Source organism: Clavelina lepadiformis, chromosome 1 (genome assembly GCF_947623445.1).
Source record: "Clavelina lepadiformis chromosome 1, kaClaLepa1.1, whole genome shotgun sequence".
NCBI lineage: Eukaryota > Metazoa > Chordata > Ascidiacea > Aplousobranchia > Clavelinidae > Clavelina > Clavelina lepadiformis.
The window spans coordinates 15,124,133-15,141,196 of record NC_135240.1 but is presented as its reverse complement, the minus strand read 5'-3'; the positions used below and the strand labels follow the sequence as shown (position 1 = coordinate 15,141,196).

Genomic DNA, 17,064 nt, shown 5'->3' with positions numbered 1-17,064 from the left:
GATATAATAACCTCTTTGATAAGTGTATTATTGATAATGTGTAAAACTGATAAAAAATTCAGGTTTGTGGGAATACAAATAATAAAGATTTTGCTATTGGAGCAATACTGAATCCGTTGACTCAATTTGTCTAATCAGAACCAGACGATCATGAGAATCATGCTTCAACTAATAACATTTTTAGTGAAAAAAATAAATCAATCTTTTTGTTTGCTTATACGAAATTAAAAAAATTCTCGAAACCATTCCATTGTCGTTATGATCGACCATACAAACTGGATATTAGGATTCTTCATATTAAGGTCATGGTTAAAAAGTTCATGTTAAATAGACTAATCCCATTCTGTATCAACCAAAAATAAACTGGCAAAACAAGTTTATTCATGAGACGCAAAGTTTTTACTTATTGTACAAAATTGCTATATTTGGGGGAATGTCTCGACCATTTTCCAGTGTGAATTTTTACATGCAAAAACATATAATGACATTTGTATTTGCAACTATCGACAGTTTTGGATATTCCTAACTTAATTTAGAAGTAAATTAATTAGTCCAAATATTTTCTCAATAAATTTTATTTATACTAATTCTTTTAAAACTCTATCATTTCCACAGCTAATAAAACAAAACAATCAAAAAAATTAACATATATACATGTAGGGACTCTTTACAACTAGGCTCAGCTGAATAAAAATCACATTTAACAATACACAGAATGCCGCAATACTGCCTTAAACAGCCGTGTTAGACCAGGTATCATGGTAGGATGAAGCAAGCGTGTTTGACTAGAGCAGAGAAAAGATTAGCATTAAAGAGGTAAACTCACAAGTAACCAAATACGTAACAGAATACATGGTGTCGCTTAAAGACATTAGTTAATGTAATGCGTCACTAGATCACTTCCCCTTCCTCCAAGGTTTGGATTGTGCATAACAAAGGGTCACATGTATAAGCTATGGCCATTTGGAACACCATCTTTAACAAACACAAGCATTTTTGAAAGAAACACAACCATGCAGAAAATTCCGACAGTTTTAGTTAACAATAAATAATCGAGTTGAAAATTACTGCACTAAGGTGGTAACTCTGTACAGGATGTAGTCCTCGAAATGGAAAAAGGATGCGGAAAAGATTTTCCCTTCACCTATGAGTCTGAAGGTCCGACAGCTGCTTTGCAAATAATTGTGTGGTAACTTGTCAAGGAGTGGCCCTAGGAAAATATTTAAAGAACTTTGGAAAGTTGTGAACCTGCTTCATACAGGCAATAGAAACAACTAAGGCTATGTCCCACTTATGAATATTGAAGAACTTAGTAGCTCAGTCAAAGACTAGGAAGAGTCCATCGTAGTTGGTTGCAGGCCAGAACGAACAACGTTGCAGAACAAAACTGGCCTAGGAGCCGATTCCACAACAAGTCCTGTCGTGTTTGTGTCGAGATAAAACCTCACTTTTTTAAAAGGTTGTCTGAAACACTCGTGAAAGCTACTCATCTGTGGGAACGTTTTACTATGGACGTCAAAGGGTCCGTTAAGGGAACGAAATCTTATCTATTGAAAATCCTTGATGAATTTGGTCATTATATTTTTGTTTATCCTTGCAACAATATGTTTTCAGAGACAGTTATCCATTGCCTCTGGAAACTTTTTTTCTTGTTTGGTTTCCCAGCATACATACATAGTGATCGAGGATCCAACCTCATGAGTCAAGAACTTCAAGATTTCTTCATGACTTGAGGAATTGTGACAAGTTATTCTACTCCATATCATCCTCAAGGGAACTCGTAATGAAAAAGAGCCAATCAAACAATAAGGAGAACTATAAAACTACTTTTATCCTCTTACAAAGTTTCGAAAGAACATTGGGAACGTGTTCTCTCTCAAGCCCTTCACGGAATTAGGTCATTGCTATGTACAGCCACTAAAAGAATATTTTCAATACCAAGACAGACAACTCTTTGAAGCTCAATGCCTAGGTGGTTACTAAATCCAAGAACAGTACAGCTACGTCTACGTCTATTTGCGCAAAACAAAGGCGATCAAGTCTGTGATTCTGTTCAATTAGTGATGGTATACAACGCTTTCTCTCGAATCAAAATTCCAAATGGAAGGGGGAGTACGATATCCACTTCCTACCTGCTCAACGATGAAATTGAACAAGCAATGACTTCGGATGTCACTTCCCCATTATGTCAACCAGGACTAAACTTGTCTAAAGGCAATAGTGGAAACTAAGGCACAATAAAGCCTTTGTTGCTTTTTCATTTAATACTTGAGTTCCAAGGTAATGACAGAGACCAGGATAATGTTTCTATGTAAGCCTTATAAGACCGGCAACATAAGCTTCTAAGTTTTTACTCTGGAGGTCATAATCGTATACAGGCGAAGAGTGGTACTGTAAATCATTTCGGCAAGTGTATTTCAAATGCGGTTTTATGCCTGTGTGTAGTCCAAGCAACACAGTTGCTGAATTGACATGTCAGTGCTATGTGACGATGTGCACAGATAGAGCTATTTTAGCGATGTGTATCTCTCTTATATGCCAAGCGCATGCTGTGCGTGCAGCAAAATTTCGGAAGGTAACGGATTAAAACCTACAACCTTCGTCGATGGTGATAAAAGATACCCCGAACCCAAAAACCCAATGATTATGGAAGATTCGACAGATGTCAGTCAGCGAAAACTAAGCCATATTGATTACCTTACTCTTACAGTCAGTACATGGGCATTTTAATAACACCCTCATATTATACAAGATCAGGGCATATGACTGTAAGTAAGTTGAGTCTCCTGTGTTACTTGTTTGGATAATCAGTTTTATTTATTTATCATCATTGGCTGATATTTTGTGTAACCTTTAACTTTTTTGTGGAACTGCTTTTCTTCCTTTTATCAGGTCTTGTTACAGAGAACGTTTTATCAAAAATATCTTAAACTTTAAATGAAAAAGGACTATATGTTACAAGCTTTATTGAAAAAAAAATTCTACCAAGGAATAAGAAAAATACAAAAGTGGAAATACAATGATGGAGAAAGCATCAACTAACTGTTTGCATTGACTAGTACGCTATGATTCAAGCTACTTAAACGTCACTCTAAAGTAACGGAACGTACAGATTATTCTTCAGTTTGCTTAGCCGACCGCTGAAAATTTTTTAAACTGTGCAACCTACAAAAAATCAATTGGTAACTGCTAATTTTCTGCTGTAGTCACATCAATGCAAATTTTAAGAGACCGTTCCTGTCTCTAAGAACACCTTAACAAAACACTGTGTGGATAGGTACTATGACACTTTATCGAACGACACTTTATCGAACGACAGCTGATCGAAACGACAGATGATCGAACGACTCTTTATCGAACGACAGTTAATCGAACCGACAGTTGATCGAACAACACTTTATCGAACCGACAGCTAATCGAACGACACTTTATCGAACCGACAGCTGATCAAACCGACAGTTGATCGAACGACACTTTATCGAACCGACAGTTCAAGCAAGATTTTTAAGTGTTTCTCAAACATTGAGACAATAAGCCATTGTGATGTGCGGTCTTTGTAATGGTGTACATTAATGAATTGTGATGTATACACCGCTGGTGCTCTCCCTAAAGTAACATCATTAAAGCGGATGATACAGCGAAAGCGCGTATGTCCAGAAGGAAACGGCTTGATGGATGAACTCCGCGTGACACCGAGGGGAGAAGCCTTCGTTGTCGAGGAAGACGATGAGAACGAATTCTATATGTTTGCGTCTCAAAAGAATCTGGATATACTGAACAACTGCGCTAATTGGTTTTGTGACGGTCGACATTTGATCTTGCCCCACTTGGATACCAGCTGTACACGATACATGCGCTGGTCGATGAAAATCGCACGGTGCCACTTGTATACACCGTTACCGAGAACTTCGCATAAAATGCTTCCAGGCACTGGCATTCGTTTCGCCTGAAGACATTGTACAACGGTTCGAGGACTTCCTGGCCACGTTGAGCAGCACTTGTCTGAATACATTGACTATTTCGAAACTACTTGGATTGGACGATTGTGTCGCAGGAATCGTCGTCAACCTCTATTTCCTATCCGGTGTTGGAATGTCTTCCACCGGGTTCAAGATGACCTTCCACGAACGAATAATAGTATTGAAGGATGGCACAATGCGTTCAGCAAGCGTGTCTCAATATCCCATCCGACGCTTCGCAGACTCGTCAAAAAAATTAAGCGGGAACAAGGTTCCAACGAAATGTTAATTGAGCAATTGAGTGCTGGAATTGATGGCCCACCTCGGAAGAAGCGCTACGACGCTGTCAACCAACGGCTGAAGAGCATAGTCGAAAATTATGACTCAACGAATATTGACATAAAAAGTTATCTTCGAGCAATTGCACACAACTTGTAATTAAATGAATGCGATTGAAATGTGCACTTCGTCAGTTGTCGTGCTTTTAACAGTGCATATCGTCAGTTGTTTCGATAAATTGTGGATCTTTTAACCCTATCCTAACCAGGCTCGTTTACTAAAAAGACTAGGTGTGGGCAACCCCGCACACACATTTGCAATCGTTAATTACTAGAAAACTATGCGTCGTAGACTGATGAGATTTTTACAGGTTAGTAGAAACATCAACTGGCTTCCTGTATACATCATAGTTGTAAAACTAATGAAAGTGAATTTAGTGTAAATTAGGTATTTCTAAAAGTGACACATTTCTAGAAATTCTTCTTGTTACGCCGCGCCCCCACTGTGAGAAGAGAACGAAAGAAAATAGTTAGTCACGTTATTGGTGCGTAAATGAGTAAACGAAAACGTTACGCTTCAATGCGGAGAGAGAAAAATTATATAAATATCACAATATCTCAAAAATTATAAAATCCAACATTATCAAACAAACATGGACAGATAGCTGAACATTTTTTATGAAAAGTCACCAAATTTTAATTTTCTACAGCAAACAATGCAACTGTACGCCACGTTTTGCTATGACTGTGTGCGGGAGAAGCAACATTTGATTCGATCAACTGTCGCTTTGATCAGCTGCCGGTTCAATAAAGTGTCGTTTGATCAACTGTCCGTTCGATAAAGTGTCGTTCGATCAGCTGTCGTTCGATTAAGTGTCGTTCGATTAAGTGTCGTTCGATAAAGTGTCTTTCGATCAGGTGTTGCGTCATGGTGTGGATACATATATACACGGCTTTACAACAACAATAGTGGCAAGTAACATGTCGAGTTTGGGAAAACCTAAAAACCGTAAATTATATGGGGCAGCGCAAAAGAAAACCACTTCAAATTAAATTTTGCTTTTATGAAATGTCACAAACATAGGCCGGTGTTGAAAATAGCTGATACACTGGATTTGGTAAAACTGATATTGATACATCTCTAGTTAAAAGAAAACTTTTATGAAACACTGAACGACCATGAGTTCTTAAATAGACCTGGTCATTTTGTGTCAAGAATTTAATGCTACTCCACTAGTTGGTAAAAGGCATAATGGTGACCGACGTCTTGCATAAATGTGCCGCACTTTGTAATCTAGTCCAGGGCTTCCCAAACTTTTTTGCTCGCGACCCCTTTCAAATTTCTCCGGGATCCTTCACGTTTAAATTTATTAGCAGTGCGAAATATACATTAGTCATTAGTGACATTTATTGAGATGCAAAGACTGAATTCAAGCAACTAGAACTCAAAGCCTACTTACTACTTTACACATATGTAGGCTATTGGAAACAAAAAAGCACACACATTTCTTCAGTGTGATTGGTGCGACTGCTTTCTGCTACAAAGCAAGTCCAGCCGTGGCTCAATATCTGTTAATGCTGGTCTCAAGGCGGTTTCAATGTTGATTAGGCTGGAACGATATTTTGTTTTGATTGTATTTTGTACTTCGTGTAAAATTGGTATACGCTGTGCGACCCCTGAAGATCGTTACGCGACCCCTTGGGGGGTCGCGACCCCCAGTTTGGGAAGCCCTGATCTAGTCTATGTTAGGCGTAGTTACATGTTGAAACTTTGGAGGTGTTTAATATGGAGCAATACAAACGGCTGTGTTAAGCAAAGCTAGTGTTGACTCTGAGACAGTGCGGTTAGAGTACCTGGCTTGTAGTAATGTGACCTGTGATCGATACCATTGTACTTTCATAGCAATGCTCATGAGTAGGGTATGAATAAAGCTTTCTTCTGTCCAGTAGACCTCGTAAACAGGTCCAAATTCGAGCAATTTAAGTAAAGATAGTCTGAGAATAAAGATTTTGATGCCATACCAGTCAGTATCCAGACAGAGCGTACACTGCCTGCTATATAGGCAACAATGCCTACATCATCTTGTCACACCAATCTCGTGCCATCTAAGCAAACATCATCTCGAACAACGGCAAAGGCAGAGTTAACATCTTGCACAACAATAACAACCAAGTTGACCTCTTGCATAAAGACAGTCGACCTCATGTAAAGTAGCCCTAAACCTCTATGGTATTGCTTCCGGGTGCGGAGCTGCAGTTGGCGCTAAGCGTGGGAGGTGACCAATGATTTAGACATGATAGTGCCAGCTTTCAGTAACACCGCGATCATGTGTAGCACGGTGAGAAGTTCCATTCTGAGCAATTAGAAGTGGAGAGCGACAAGTTTAAGACCATAGGGTTTACTCCCTCACGCTGGCCATCAGAGCTTTGTTGGATGATTGATTGCAAGCATTTTGCATCTTTTCAGGCCTGCTTCACACACCTGACTTCACACGTATATTCTATGCTTCTCTTTTTCTGTCCCTCGGATTCACAGTAATATCATAATCTGTTATTCGCATACTTACAAGTCTCAATCAATTTCGATTTGGAAATTTCCAACATTGCTATAATTATTCGCTTCAAAATGAATATTGCGTGAAACTAATATAGCTAAATATTAAAAGACAAATACAGAGGCCAGATTTCCAGTATGACTTTTAGCTTTAACTGGTTACATACTTTGTTTCCATTATCATACATGTCAGAACCTCCATCATTAATATAAGAATTGTCACTTCCATCGTAACTGTACATAAAAAAATCTTGTATAAGATTGACAAGATTGGGTGCTACACTGGTAATACTTTCAGCAATCCTTTGTAGACCATTCCTCTCATTATCTGAAATTATTTCAAATAAAGCGCTTAAAATAATAATAATAGCATAACTTCATATAAGCGTCATTAAGATTTTGCAAAATTCTCTGCTTTAAAATACGCTATTATTGATAATCAGTCAATACCTTGCTCTAATACCATTGTCATAGGAAAATATTTCAAAAACAGTGTTTGAAGAGTGCCTCCATAAGACGACAAAAATCCATTTGTGGTGTAGTACTGAAGAAAAGATGATGATTGCCACTGAGGCATCTCTACATCATTAGGAACATGCCAAATCATTAAATTATGACCCTGAGTACAAGAGTAACAATATTAAGCAAATTGAAATAGAAGACACTAGTTGGTTAAGTATCATACTGTTTATCCTCCTACTGAGAGAAGTCTACAGAATTTAAAATTGGTTATGATATCTTACAACGCATAATTTAGTTACTGTGCTTGCCTGTGTGTAATGTCTGGTAGATGCATCTTTGGATGTATTTTTATTGTTTGCTACAACCTCTCATATACAGCAATTCAACAATAGGACGACCAAGTCCATCAATTGACAGATTTCATGTATTAAAATTCTTGTATTTCCGCAGGGCATCACCTTTTTCTGCTGAAACTTCTCGACAATTATTTGTTTCCTACAATCTGTCTGCCTCTTGGGGGTTTTACGATTAAAACGGCGAATTCAGCATATATCTATCTAGAACAACCAAGCCCATCAATTGACGAACACAACTTAAAATTTCACATTGTGAAGGTGATGGAAGGTGTGATTGCAGTCTACAGAATCATAACAACGTTAGAAAACGGAACAACTTGATAATCAGCATTGTCTGAGGTGTAATTGAGTATTGTGAATCACACTACGATTGGGATAATGTCCAACGTCCTGCTTCACTGTTGAAGGCACTCACAAGGCTGTACTTCAAGGATATTTTCTCTATAAATATATGAACGGATTGTGTTTATATGTGTTATGTGTCAATTGGCGCAGTTGGACGTTCAATGCATTTCAAACGGTTATACAATGGTAATTCCCTTTTTTCACTTGTCTTTGACCAATTGAGCTGATTCAAAGTATTGATTACTTTGGTTGGTGCTTTTGAAAGCAATTGTGCCTTCGTCTTAGGTGACATTAAAGTTGATTAAATACTAATTAAAACTTATGCAAGATTTTGCTGTTATCACTGCATTTTAATCAACTTCTTGTGTAATGGATGCCAAGTACTTGTGACCAAGATTTTGCATCTGACCGTCAATCTGAATATGAAAGGAAAGGTGGTGTTGTGGCACGGGTCTTTCAATTTCAAACTCGGGAAATTAGGTAACATATCTGAAGTAGACAAGCTGAGTTGAGAAACCTTCTGAAAGATGTCTATACACAAGTCCCAAAACCAGAATTTATCCGATACTTGCTCAAACTGTGTAAGCAACAACTTACGAGAGTCGCTTGATAATTATTTGCAAAACCTCAAGCGTCTATTCTAGACTACAACTTCAAAGGTATTACTGCATTTAAACACAAATATTGTCCCAACTAGGTCAGATAATTATCAAGATTTGCAACCCATGAACATTTTGCGACCCAAGCCTTAAACTGCATATTTGCAAGTACACAAAAAAATAAAGGTATGGATGATTTTTGGCAGTAAGTTGCTAAGTTCGCTTTCAATGTCAGCAATCTACTCTTTTCCCAAGTATCTGTGCTACAGATGGACACAGATACTGTGGTACACTGACTCTGAAACTATGTGCTGTACTTTTATCATACTGACCTATTTACCTAGCTGTTCTGTCTGTTAAATCAATATTTTTATCGACAATAAATTATTTAGCATTGCATCATAACTATTAACCTTAACTTAATTAACCCTTTAACAAAACAGTAAGCAGTAAGTAAAAAACACTGGCCTAAAGGAATAATGATTGACCGGTCGATCTTGTAGGCCACCCCTGAACTAGACCATGGTATAACATCATCATTATTTTGTTATTTGTATATGGATTACCACAGGTTTTTGCAAAGCTCTTCAACTTAATCTTGCCACTTAAAATGTTGATCTTAAATATTTTCTGTAAATATTTAATATTGGAAACTCCTTCGATTTCTTTGCCATTTACAAGCAAGTTTATTTTTGTTTTTTTTTGAAAGTTTTTTTGCTTTTAACTTTGTAAATATTGTAAGTTAGGTTTAGTGACCATCCTAACCATTATTTATCCTTTTCATTTAGTTATACTATTCTTTCAAATTTTAAGGTTTTGGGCTTTGCTGCTTTTTCCCACTCATTGTTTGCTGGTGGAATTGTTGTTTAGTCACGTTATAATGGTTAGCACTTTATTTTTCATTCCGTTCTGAAAAACCAGCACCCATAGTAGTACCAACTTCAACTGATGGTCAAGCCATTTGAGAATATGAAGGAATGCTTAAAAGATCCAGTGCCACGTAATACAAAAATGTCAAGCCAAGTACAGCAAGGAGAAAATTTAGGCCTACAAAAATCAGGCAGGATCAAACGGCATTAAAGTCTAGGTAAAATTATTCAAGAAAATACCAGCTTCTGTTTCAGTTCCAGATCTACTAGATCAAGTTAACGCTCTTCTACTATTTTTATAGCCAAGAAATCAATTCTACTTGCAAGATTAGTTATTAGAATTAACGCTATGTGAGTGGGAGGTTACTAGTTGTGTTTTCTAAATTGGTTTCCATTATAGATATAATTAAGATATAGTTTTTCCATCTTAATTTAAGATGGAAGAAAATATCAAGAATTGGCTTGCTAGTGCTCCAAGTTAGCCGGGCTAATAGAAAATAAAACACTGAAACTATCACACAGTCCACATTTATTTGATTACATGATACAATGTGCGCCCCAACATATTTTTCTTGAAGGCTCACAGTTTGCCAATCACTGGAGTAGATGGATTACAGAATACTTTCCTTTGCTCATACAAAAAAGGAAATGGACTGAAAAATATCGCAGTTTCTTATGTTGCGGCATTGCACCCCTAACACAACTTTTTATTATTTGCTATGTCAAAAAAATACTTAAGTTTAAAAATTATTCAATCGATAACGGTGTGCGATAACAGCGCTCGAACCAGTCGGCTACTGAGCCAACATCATTGGATGGGAAAATGAGTGTTTTAAGGAGAATTAAACACAATCCATCTTGATAGGAGTAGTACACAGCTTGTTGGAAATCAGGTTGACACATTGGCAGTGTATGAGACATTTTCCCATCCATTGAAGAACATATCAGCATAAACATCGAGCCATCAGGCAAGGAATTTATGCTCCAGTTTTAAAATAACGCAGGACAGATCTACCGCCTAGTAGAGCCTCTTTAACTCGCCCTCACACCTTACACGTAGACGGATTTCTTGTTTTTTTTTGTCAGGTTGCATTGACGAACTGTTACAGTGTAATTCCACTCATAATCAACTGCAGTAATTCAACCTCTCCACCAACTCTGCTATGCAAATAACGAAGAAATTTATCACTCTTCTGTTGACAAACTTTGATTGCAGAATCAATAAAACCCATTTACGACTGACTTTACTTCACTCCATAGAGCACACCATGCGAGCAGGTGGACAACAAAGCTTTTGAAGACGAGCGTCGGCCGATAATGATGCCACCTACAACTCTATTCAAGATGTAGCTTGCTAAGCAATCCTCACTTTAACCTTACTTGGTTACACTCGCTATCAACGACAACATATCCGAGCAATACATCAAAAATATAACTATACTTGAACACAGTGACAGTTTGGTTATTGTACTGTGATGCTCAACTAGTCTAAAACTAAAATTTATATTTCTGAAAGCCTTCAAGGTCGAGTTGGGGTCCGTCTACATGTAGACAGCAAACGACTGACTGGCCATTTCTGATTTAAAGTGTTAAAGTATAACATTAATAATAAAAATACTTATAATAAAAAAATTTACCTACCCTCAATGAAAAATAAGCAGCACTTTTGTAATCACTACTTGTAGATCCTTCGACATGTCCAAATGTTTCAAAGTTTTCCCAATTTGTTTTCCCTGTAGACAGTTTTTATTTAGTTATTTATTTTTTATTTTATTTAGTTAAAATGTATGTGACATTTTCTCTTCACGCCAAAAGTCACCTGCTTGAATCGCTACAAGCCATTAAGCCATGTCGCTCTCCGTGTTAAGCATTAAATACAGATATAGTCTGTGCTCGGCAATTTTTTTATGCAAAATCTCATTTCAATGACAGAACTCATCGAACAGAGGCATTGGATCAACTTTTTCCTAAAGCTTGGTGATAGTCAAACTGAAACAATTTGAAATATTCAGCAGGATTTTAGAAATGAGGCCTTAAGCCCAACTGAGATAAAGGAATGGTTTAATCGCTTCAAAGATGGTTGAATGCCAGTGGAGAACAAGCCACGGTCAGGGATGCCATCCACACGCTGAAACGAGGAAGTGATTGAGAAGGTTCACTAATTATTACAGGAAGATCGTCGTTTAACAGTACGAGAAATCGTTGCAAATTAAGGAATAAGAACAGATTCAGTTCATTCCATCTTAATCGAGGATTTACACCTGCTGAAGGTGTCGAAGAACTTCGTTCTCAAGCTGATGACAGAGCAACAGTAAGAAGTCAGGAAGGAAATTGCCCAAGTGCCCCATGCTGTATTGTGCAAACCATGACCCAGAATTTATGAAGACTATCATCACTAACGATGAAACATCGATTTATGGTTACGACCTAGAATTCAAGTTTCACAATGGAAGCCTGTGAAATCTCCAAGGCCCAAAAAAGCACAAGTTCGCAGCAATGGGAAAGTGATGACCTGTTTTTTTTTATTCCTGGGGCATTTTGCATCATGAGTATGCACCAAAAGGCCAATGAAGAGTACTATTTGGAAGTTCTATGTTGCCTTCGTGAAGCTGTGCGAAGAAAGCGGCCAGAGATGAGGGCAGCAAAGAATTTTCGGCTTCACTGTGAAAATGCACTCGCCCATTCAGTCCATGTGATCCAATATTTTCTGGAAAAAAAGAAGGCATGCCAATCGTTCACCACGTTCCTTACTCTCCAGACTTGGCACCGTGTGATTTCTGGCTTTTCTTCCAGTTTAAGACGACTCTAAAAGGGACATGATTTCAGTCAGGAGAAAACATTATAGAAAAATTCACGGAGGAAGCATGGAGCATTCCGGAGGAGCAATTCAAGAGATGATTCCAGAAGTGGAAGAAGCACTGGGAAAAGTGTGTGGAACTCCAAGGGGAATATTTAAAGGATATTTTAAAATCAAATTTGTGAAATTCATTATGTTGTGTGCTTTTTGCCAAAAGGTTAGATACTTTTTGAAAAGACCTCATATCGTGTTTCTTTGATTTCTATTTTCACAATGCTTCATTCATTTTATGTATGCAAATTAGTGAATTCGGCATAGTACCGTCAAAACACTACACAGTGACAGAACTGCAATTTGTCAACGAGTGCTTCAGTCTGTCATATCAGTCTTTGTCGTGTCAAAACCACAAATTCTTAAACTTCAACTGCAACAAACCTTATGAAAAAAAATGGATCTGAAGTTTTGAAAGGTACTTTGTAGCCTCCGGTCTTAGCCAAGATGTGAACCAGGTAAACATGGTCATATATTTACACAGAGGCAAAGCCATTTTTACCTCACTTGAATTGACGTCAGATCAGAAAAAAGTATACAACAACGTTAAAACCACTTTTGAATCGTGTTTTGACACTCGGCAAAACATCATCTACGAAAGAGCCTAGTGTGATGACATTCCTTTGTTTACGCCGGTTTGCCTCGCGCATAATCACACCATCTTAATTTTTTCGCCACCTTAATTGTGTTGGTCTCATCTGTAGAATGTCACTGGGTTAAAAGCGCAGTGTCGGCGGGTCGACTGCTCAATGCTGCTAGTTTGTACATATAAGTACTATATAGTTCCTAACTGATTATATTTTGTTTTAGGGCTGTTCTGTTTTTAATAAAGTCTAAGTTCCTTGAATTTCGTGTTTGAGTTTCGAAGTTATGATAATTTATTAAAAACAAGATAAGACGAACTGGTCTTGGACAAGCTCTTACTTCGACCGAAAGATCTCATGGTTAGCCCGGATACGTCGATGCTCCTAAAGTTTTCAAGTATTGGTTACAGACGGTTGAAGACTGCATTGCTACACTGGAAGAGCTACGCCCTACGCAATCGCCCGCTATAAATGGACGTAATGCATAACTCTTGAGCCGATATTATCTTGGGGCAGAAGTTTCTACAAAGACATGAGGCGGTTACTTTCGAATTTGGTGGAGCTGAAAATCCCCTTGTAGTGTCTGTTGCTTCGGAAGAGGTTTACGCGGTAGCGGCAGCCGATGTTGACCCACCCAACTTGTTCGAATTTATGCAAAAGGACTACTACCCTGTCGCTTCTCGCCCTCGTTCATACTCGAGGGAAGACTCCACCTTCATAAAAATCGAAATTAAGAGATTACTTTCCGAAGACATCATTGAGTCATCGAAATCACCTTGGACAGCTCAATTACTAGTGGTGCAAAACCGAGAAAAATGTCGTTTAGTGGTCGACTACTCGTAAACTGTCAATCGCATCACTTTGCTCGGTGTTTACCCGCTTCCACGCATCGAGGACATTGTCAACAAAGTTGGAAAGGACAAATACTATAGCTCACTCGATCTACGGTCGGCTTACCACCAGATACCGATTCGAGCGGAGGAACGCTCATTCACTGAATTTGAAGCTTTGGGCCACCTGTATCAATACAAAAGACTTCACTTTGGTGTGGCGGTTTTCAAAGAGTGATTGACGATTTCATCCGACGCCATAAGCTAAAAAAGGTATTTGCATATTTGGATGACATAACAGTTACTGGCGCGACGATTGAAGAACACAATCAAAATTTAGAAGCTTTACTAAATGCCGCGAAGCTTAACGGATTAACTATCACTGAAGAGAAGTCGAAAATGCATCAGCAAACCATAAACCTGCTTGGGTACCAGATATCCCACAATCAGGTGAAGCCAGACCCCGAAAGACTCCGCCCGCTACTTGACATACCTCCACCGAAATCCCCTCAGGTATTTAAAAGAATTTGTGGCATGTTTGCATACTATTTCAAATGGATCAAGAATTTTTCCGCAAAAGCTGGCCCCCTTTTTAAGGCTACCAATTTCCCTTTGAACGCTAAGGCGTCAAATGCTTTTGCCAAGTTAAAAGAAGAAATTGTTAAAGCTAGTATCAGTAGTATGAGTAGTTCTTAACTGATTATATTTTGTTTTATGTTTGTTTTGTTCTGTTTTAATAAAGCCTAAGTTACTTGAATTTCAGGTTTGAGTTTTGAGGTCATGACACCTAGTTGAATTCAAACAACAGTTATATGAACGGTTGACGAGTTTCCACCATCTTTATACAATTTAGCGGATAACTGCTATTTTGGTGAATGCATGACAAATTGATACGTGACCAAATAGCGGTGAGCATCAGTGATAATAAGTTGCTGTCCAAACAGCTACAAATGGATCTAGAACTTAAGTTGAAAAAACAGTCAGTCTGGTTACAACTACAGACTCGGTCAAGCGCCAACAATTAACCCTGCAGGAAGTAAGCTCTCCTTACGAGGTGGAAGCAGTTAGTTCCAAGCATTGGCAGTCACCAAACAAGCACAGCGTGCTCCTGGTGGCAAAAGAAACAGCATCATGCCTATTGTGTGAAAATATAAATTCACATGAACATAGATACTGCTCTACTCGTAATGTTACATGTAATTGTTGTGGTAAACACAGACAATTTGCAAAATTCTGCAAACGGTAAGTAGTTCCCAAAACAAAGGCAATATAAGAATTTTCGTCAATAACACTGCTCTGAACAAATGCGTTTGTCGGGAACGACACATGATGCTAACCATAGATGAAACGTCATTAAAGGTTTCAGGAGTCAAGTTTTTTACGAAACTAGATGCTAACTTTGGGCTTTGGCAAATTTCTTTTAAAAGGATTCGAAATTATTCACTATATTCATAACTCCAGTCAGTAGATACTGCTTTAATAGACTGCCATTCGGTATTTTCTCCACTCCTAAGTATTTTCAGTGACAATGGTTTAATATTCTCCACAACCTTCCAAATGGCTGACGTCCTTGTTTTCGGCGAAACACAAGCACAACACGACGCGATCCTACTCAAAGTTGTTTCAATCTTCATTAAGTCTTGTATAACCTTAAATGACAAGTGTGAATTTTCAAAAAGCTGCATAAACTTTTTAGGGCATATAGTTTAATCAACAGGAATCTATCCATATACTGAGAAAATGAAACACTGGTTGGGCATAGAACGACCACCATCAGAATTTGTTTGAGGCTCTCAAAGGGGCGCTTACAGCCTTTTCTTCTTTAAGTCACTATAACCCCTCTTTGGCAACAGTAGCATGTACAGATGCGTCCACTTTGGCTTAAGTGCAGTGCTGCTGTACACTTTGGCAAGTGGCAACAGCATCATCAGCTTTAACCTTCTTCTGGGAAATTGCAGGCTGAAACTGGAACTTTTTTCAAACCATTCATTCCTCAACTTTCTGATTAGTTGTTGCAGTCTTGCCTTCACATGAGCGTTCATTTCTGCATTTTCTTCAGTTGTCACTACACATAGCCGAGCATTTATTTTGGTCTCGTAGAGGCATTCTACGGTATGCTGTACTTCCAGAACAACTTCACTTAGTGTCACAAAAAGTTAGCACTCATCTTTGGTACAAGTAAGAGAGGGACATAAGGAGGTGCAGTATCTGAAGACGTCAAATGGGAAACCCAGGAGTGGACTTGACAAAGGAAATCCCAATCAGCTTCGATAAGAGTCTTCGTCAGCAGATTGGTTCACAAGATAATATAGCGATTGTAATAGTGAATTGTAATAAGTTATATAATTGGCATTTTAATAACCGATTGCATGTTCTCCAGTCAGATGTAATGTAATATTTAGTTGTATTATCCTTAATTAATCATGTCATTCAAACATTGAATTCCTAAACCAACATATTTGACACAGTATATGAGTGTAGTAGCGTCACATTTTAGAGTGTATGAAGTTAGACAGTACTTGTGGTAAAGAACCTCCGTGACATAGAATATGTTACACTTTAATTATTATTGTAAAATACTATCTGTACTTAGCATGATGCAAGTAACATATCTTTCTCTGATTGGCTCGTATAGCGATATAAAAACTGAAGCTCGGTTAAACCGCTCTCTTTTTCCCTTCTTGCTAATTCATCATTCAATTCAAGTGATGGCTCAATTCGGATTAAAAAATAGATATGAAATTGTTTCTGATGTGATTACGTCTCTATTTGATGACTGTTGATGACTATTTGGTAACAACTAGCAATTATTACCAATAAGTTAAAAAAGCAAAATGAAACAGGCGAACAGGTGGTGTGTTTAAGCAACAGCTCAATGAAAATCACTTCAATGCTGTACATCAGTGGATGAGGAAGAAAACCCACCGTTAAAGAAACGCCATCCTGGGCAAGATCTCCGGTTACTGGTGGAATAAATAAATTACATACGATAAATTAAAAATGTGTGCTAGAGAAGTTATTGGTTTTTCAGGCATTCGGTGTAGAACTTTGCATAGTATGTTGTCTATACCTGTACTAGACTTTGGTTTAATGCTATTTATTATTTGTTGCACCTCCTTAGGGTCAGAAGGTTAAACAAATAGACTAATATAGTGGTTTACCTAAAAGGCTCTGAAATGTAGAGGGAGAAGGAGGGATCTTGTTCAACAAGCCATCTGCCACAAATGAGAAATAAGAATTGAGATAACTTACTTTTCAATTGATGTGTTACCAGTTCACCATTAAATTTAAAGACAGAAAACTTTTCCTTCTTTGCTTTTCCAAGTAAACTGTTTGTTATTTTCCAAGTTTCTTTAATGTGTTTTTTATTGTGGTTAAAC

General features: G+C 37.9%; 1 protein-coding gene across 6 annotated transcripts in view; it reads right to left on the bottom strand.

Moving 5' to 3' along the window:
• Window positions 1–17,064, bottom strand: part of LOC143467033 (uncharacterized) — a 76,775-nt gene that overhangs the window by 32,819 nt on the left and 26,892 nt on the right. For all 6 annotated transcript variants that reach the window (XM_076965008.1, XM_076965009.1, XM_076965011.1 and 3 more), the window contains 3 exons: window positions 11,064–11,155; window positions 7,242–7,410; window positions 6,959–7,119 (listed from right to left, as the gene is read on the bottom strand). In XM_076965008.1, the coding sequence (XP_076821123.1) occupies window positions 6,959–7,119; window positions 7,242–7,410; window positions 11,064–11,155 (422 nt within the window). The remainder of the gene's footprint in view (window positions 1–6,958; window positions 7,120–7,241; window positions 7,411–11,063; window positions 11,156–17,064) is intronic.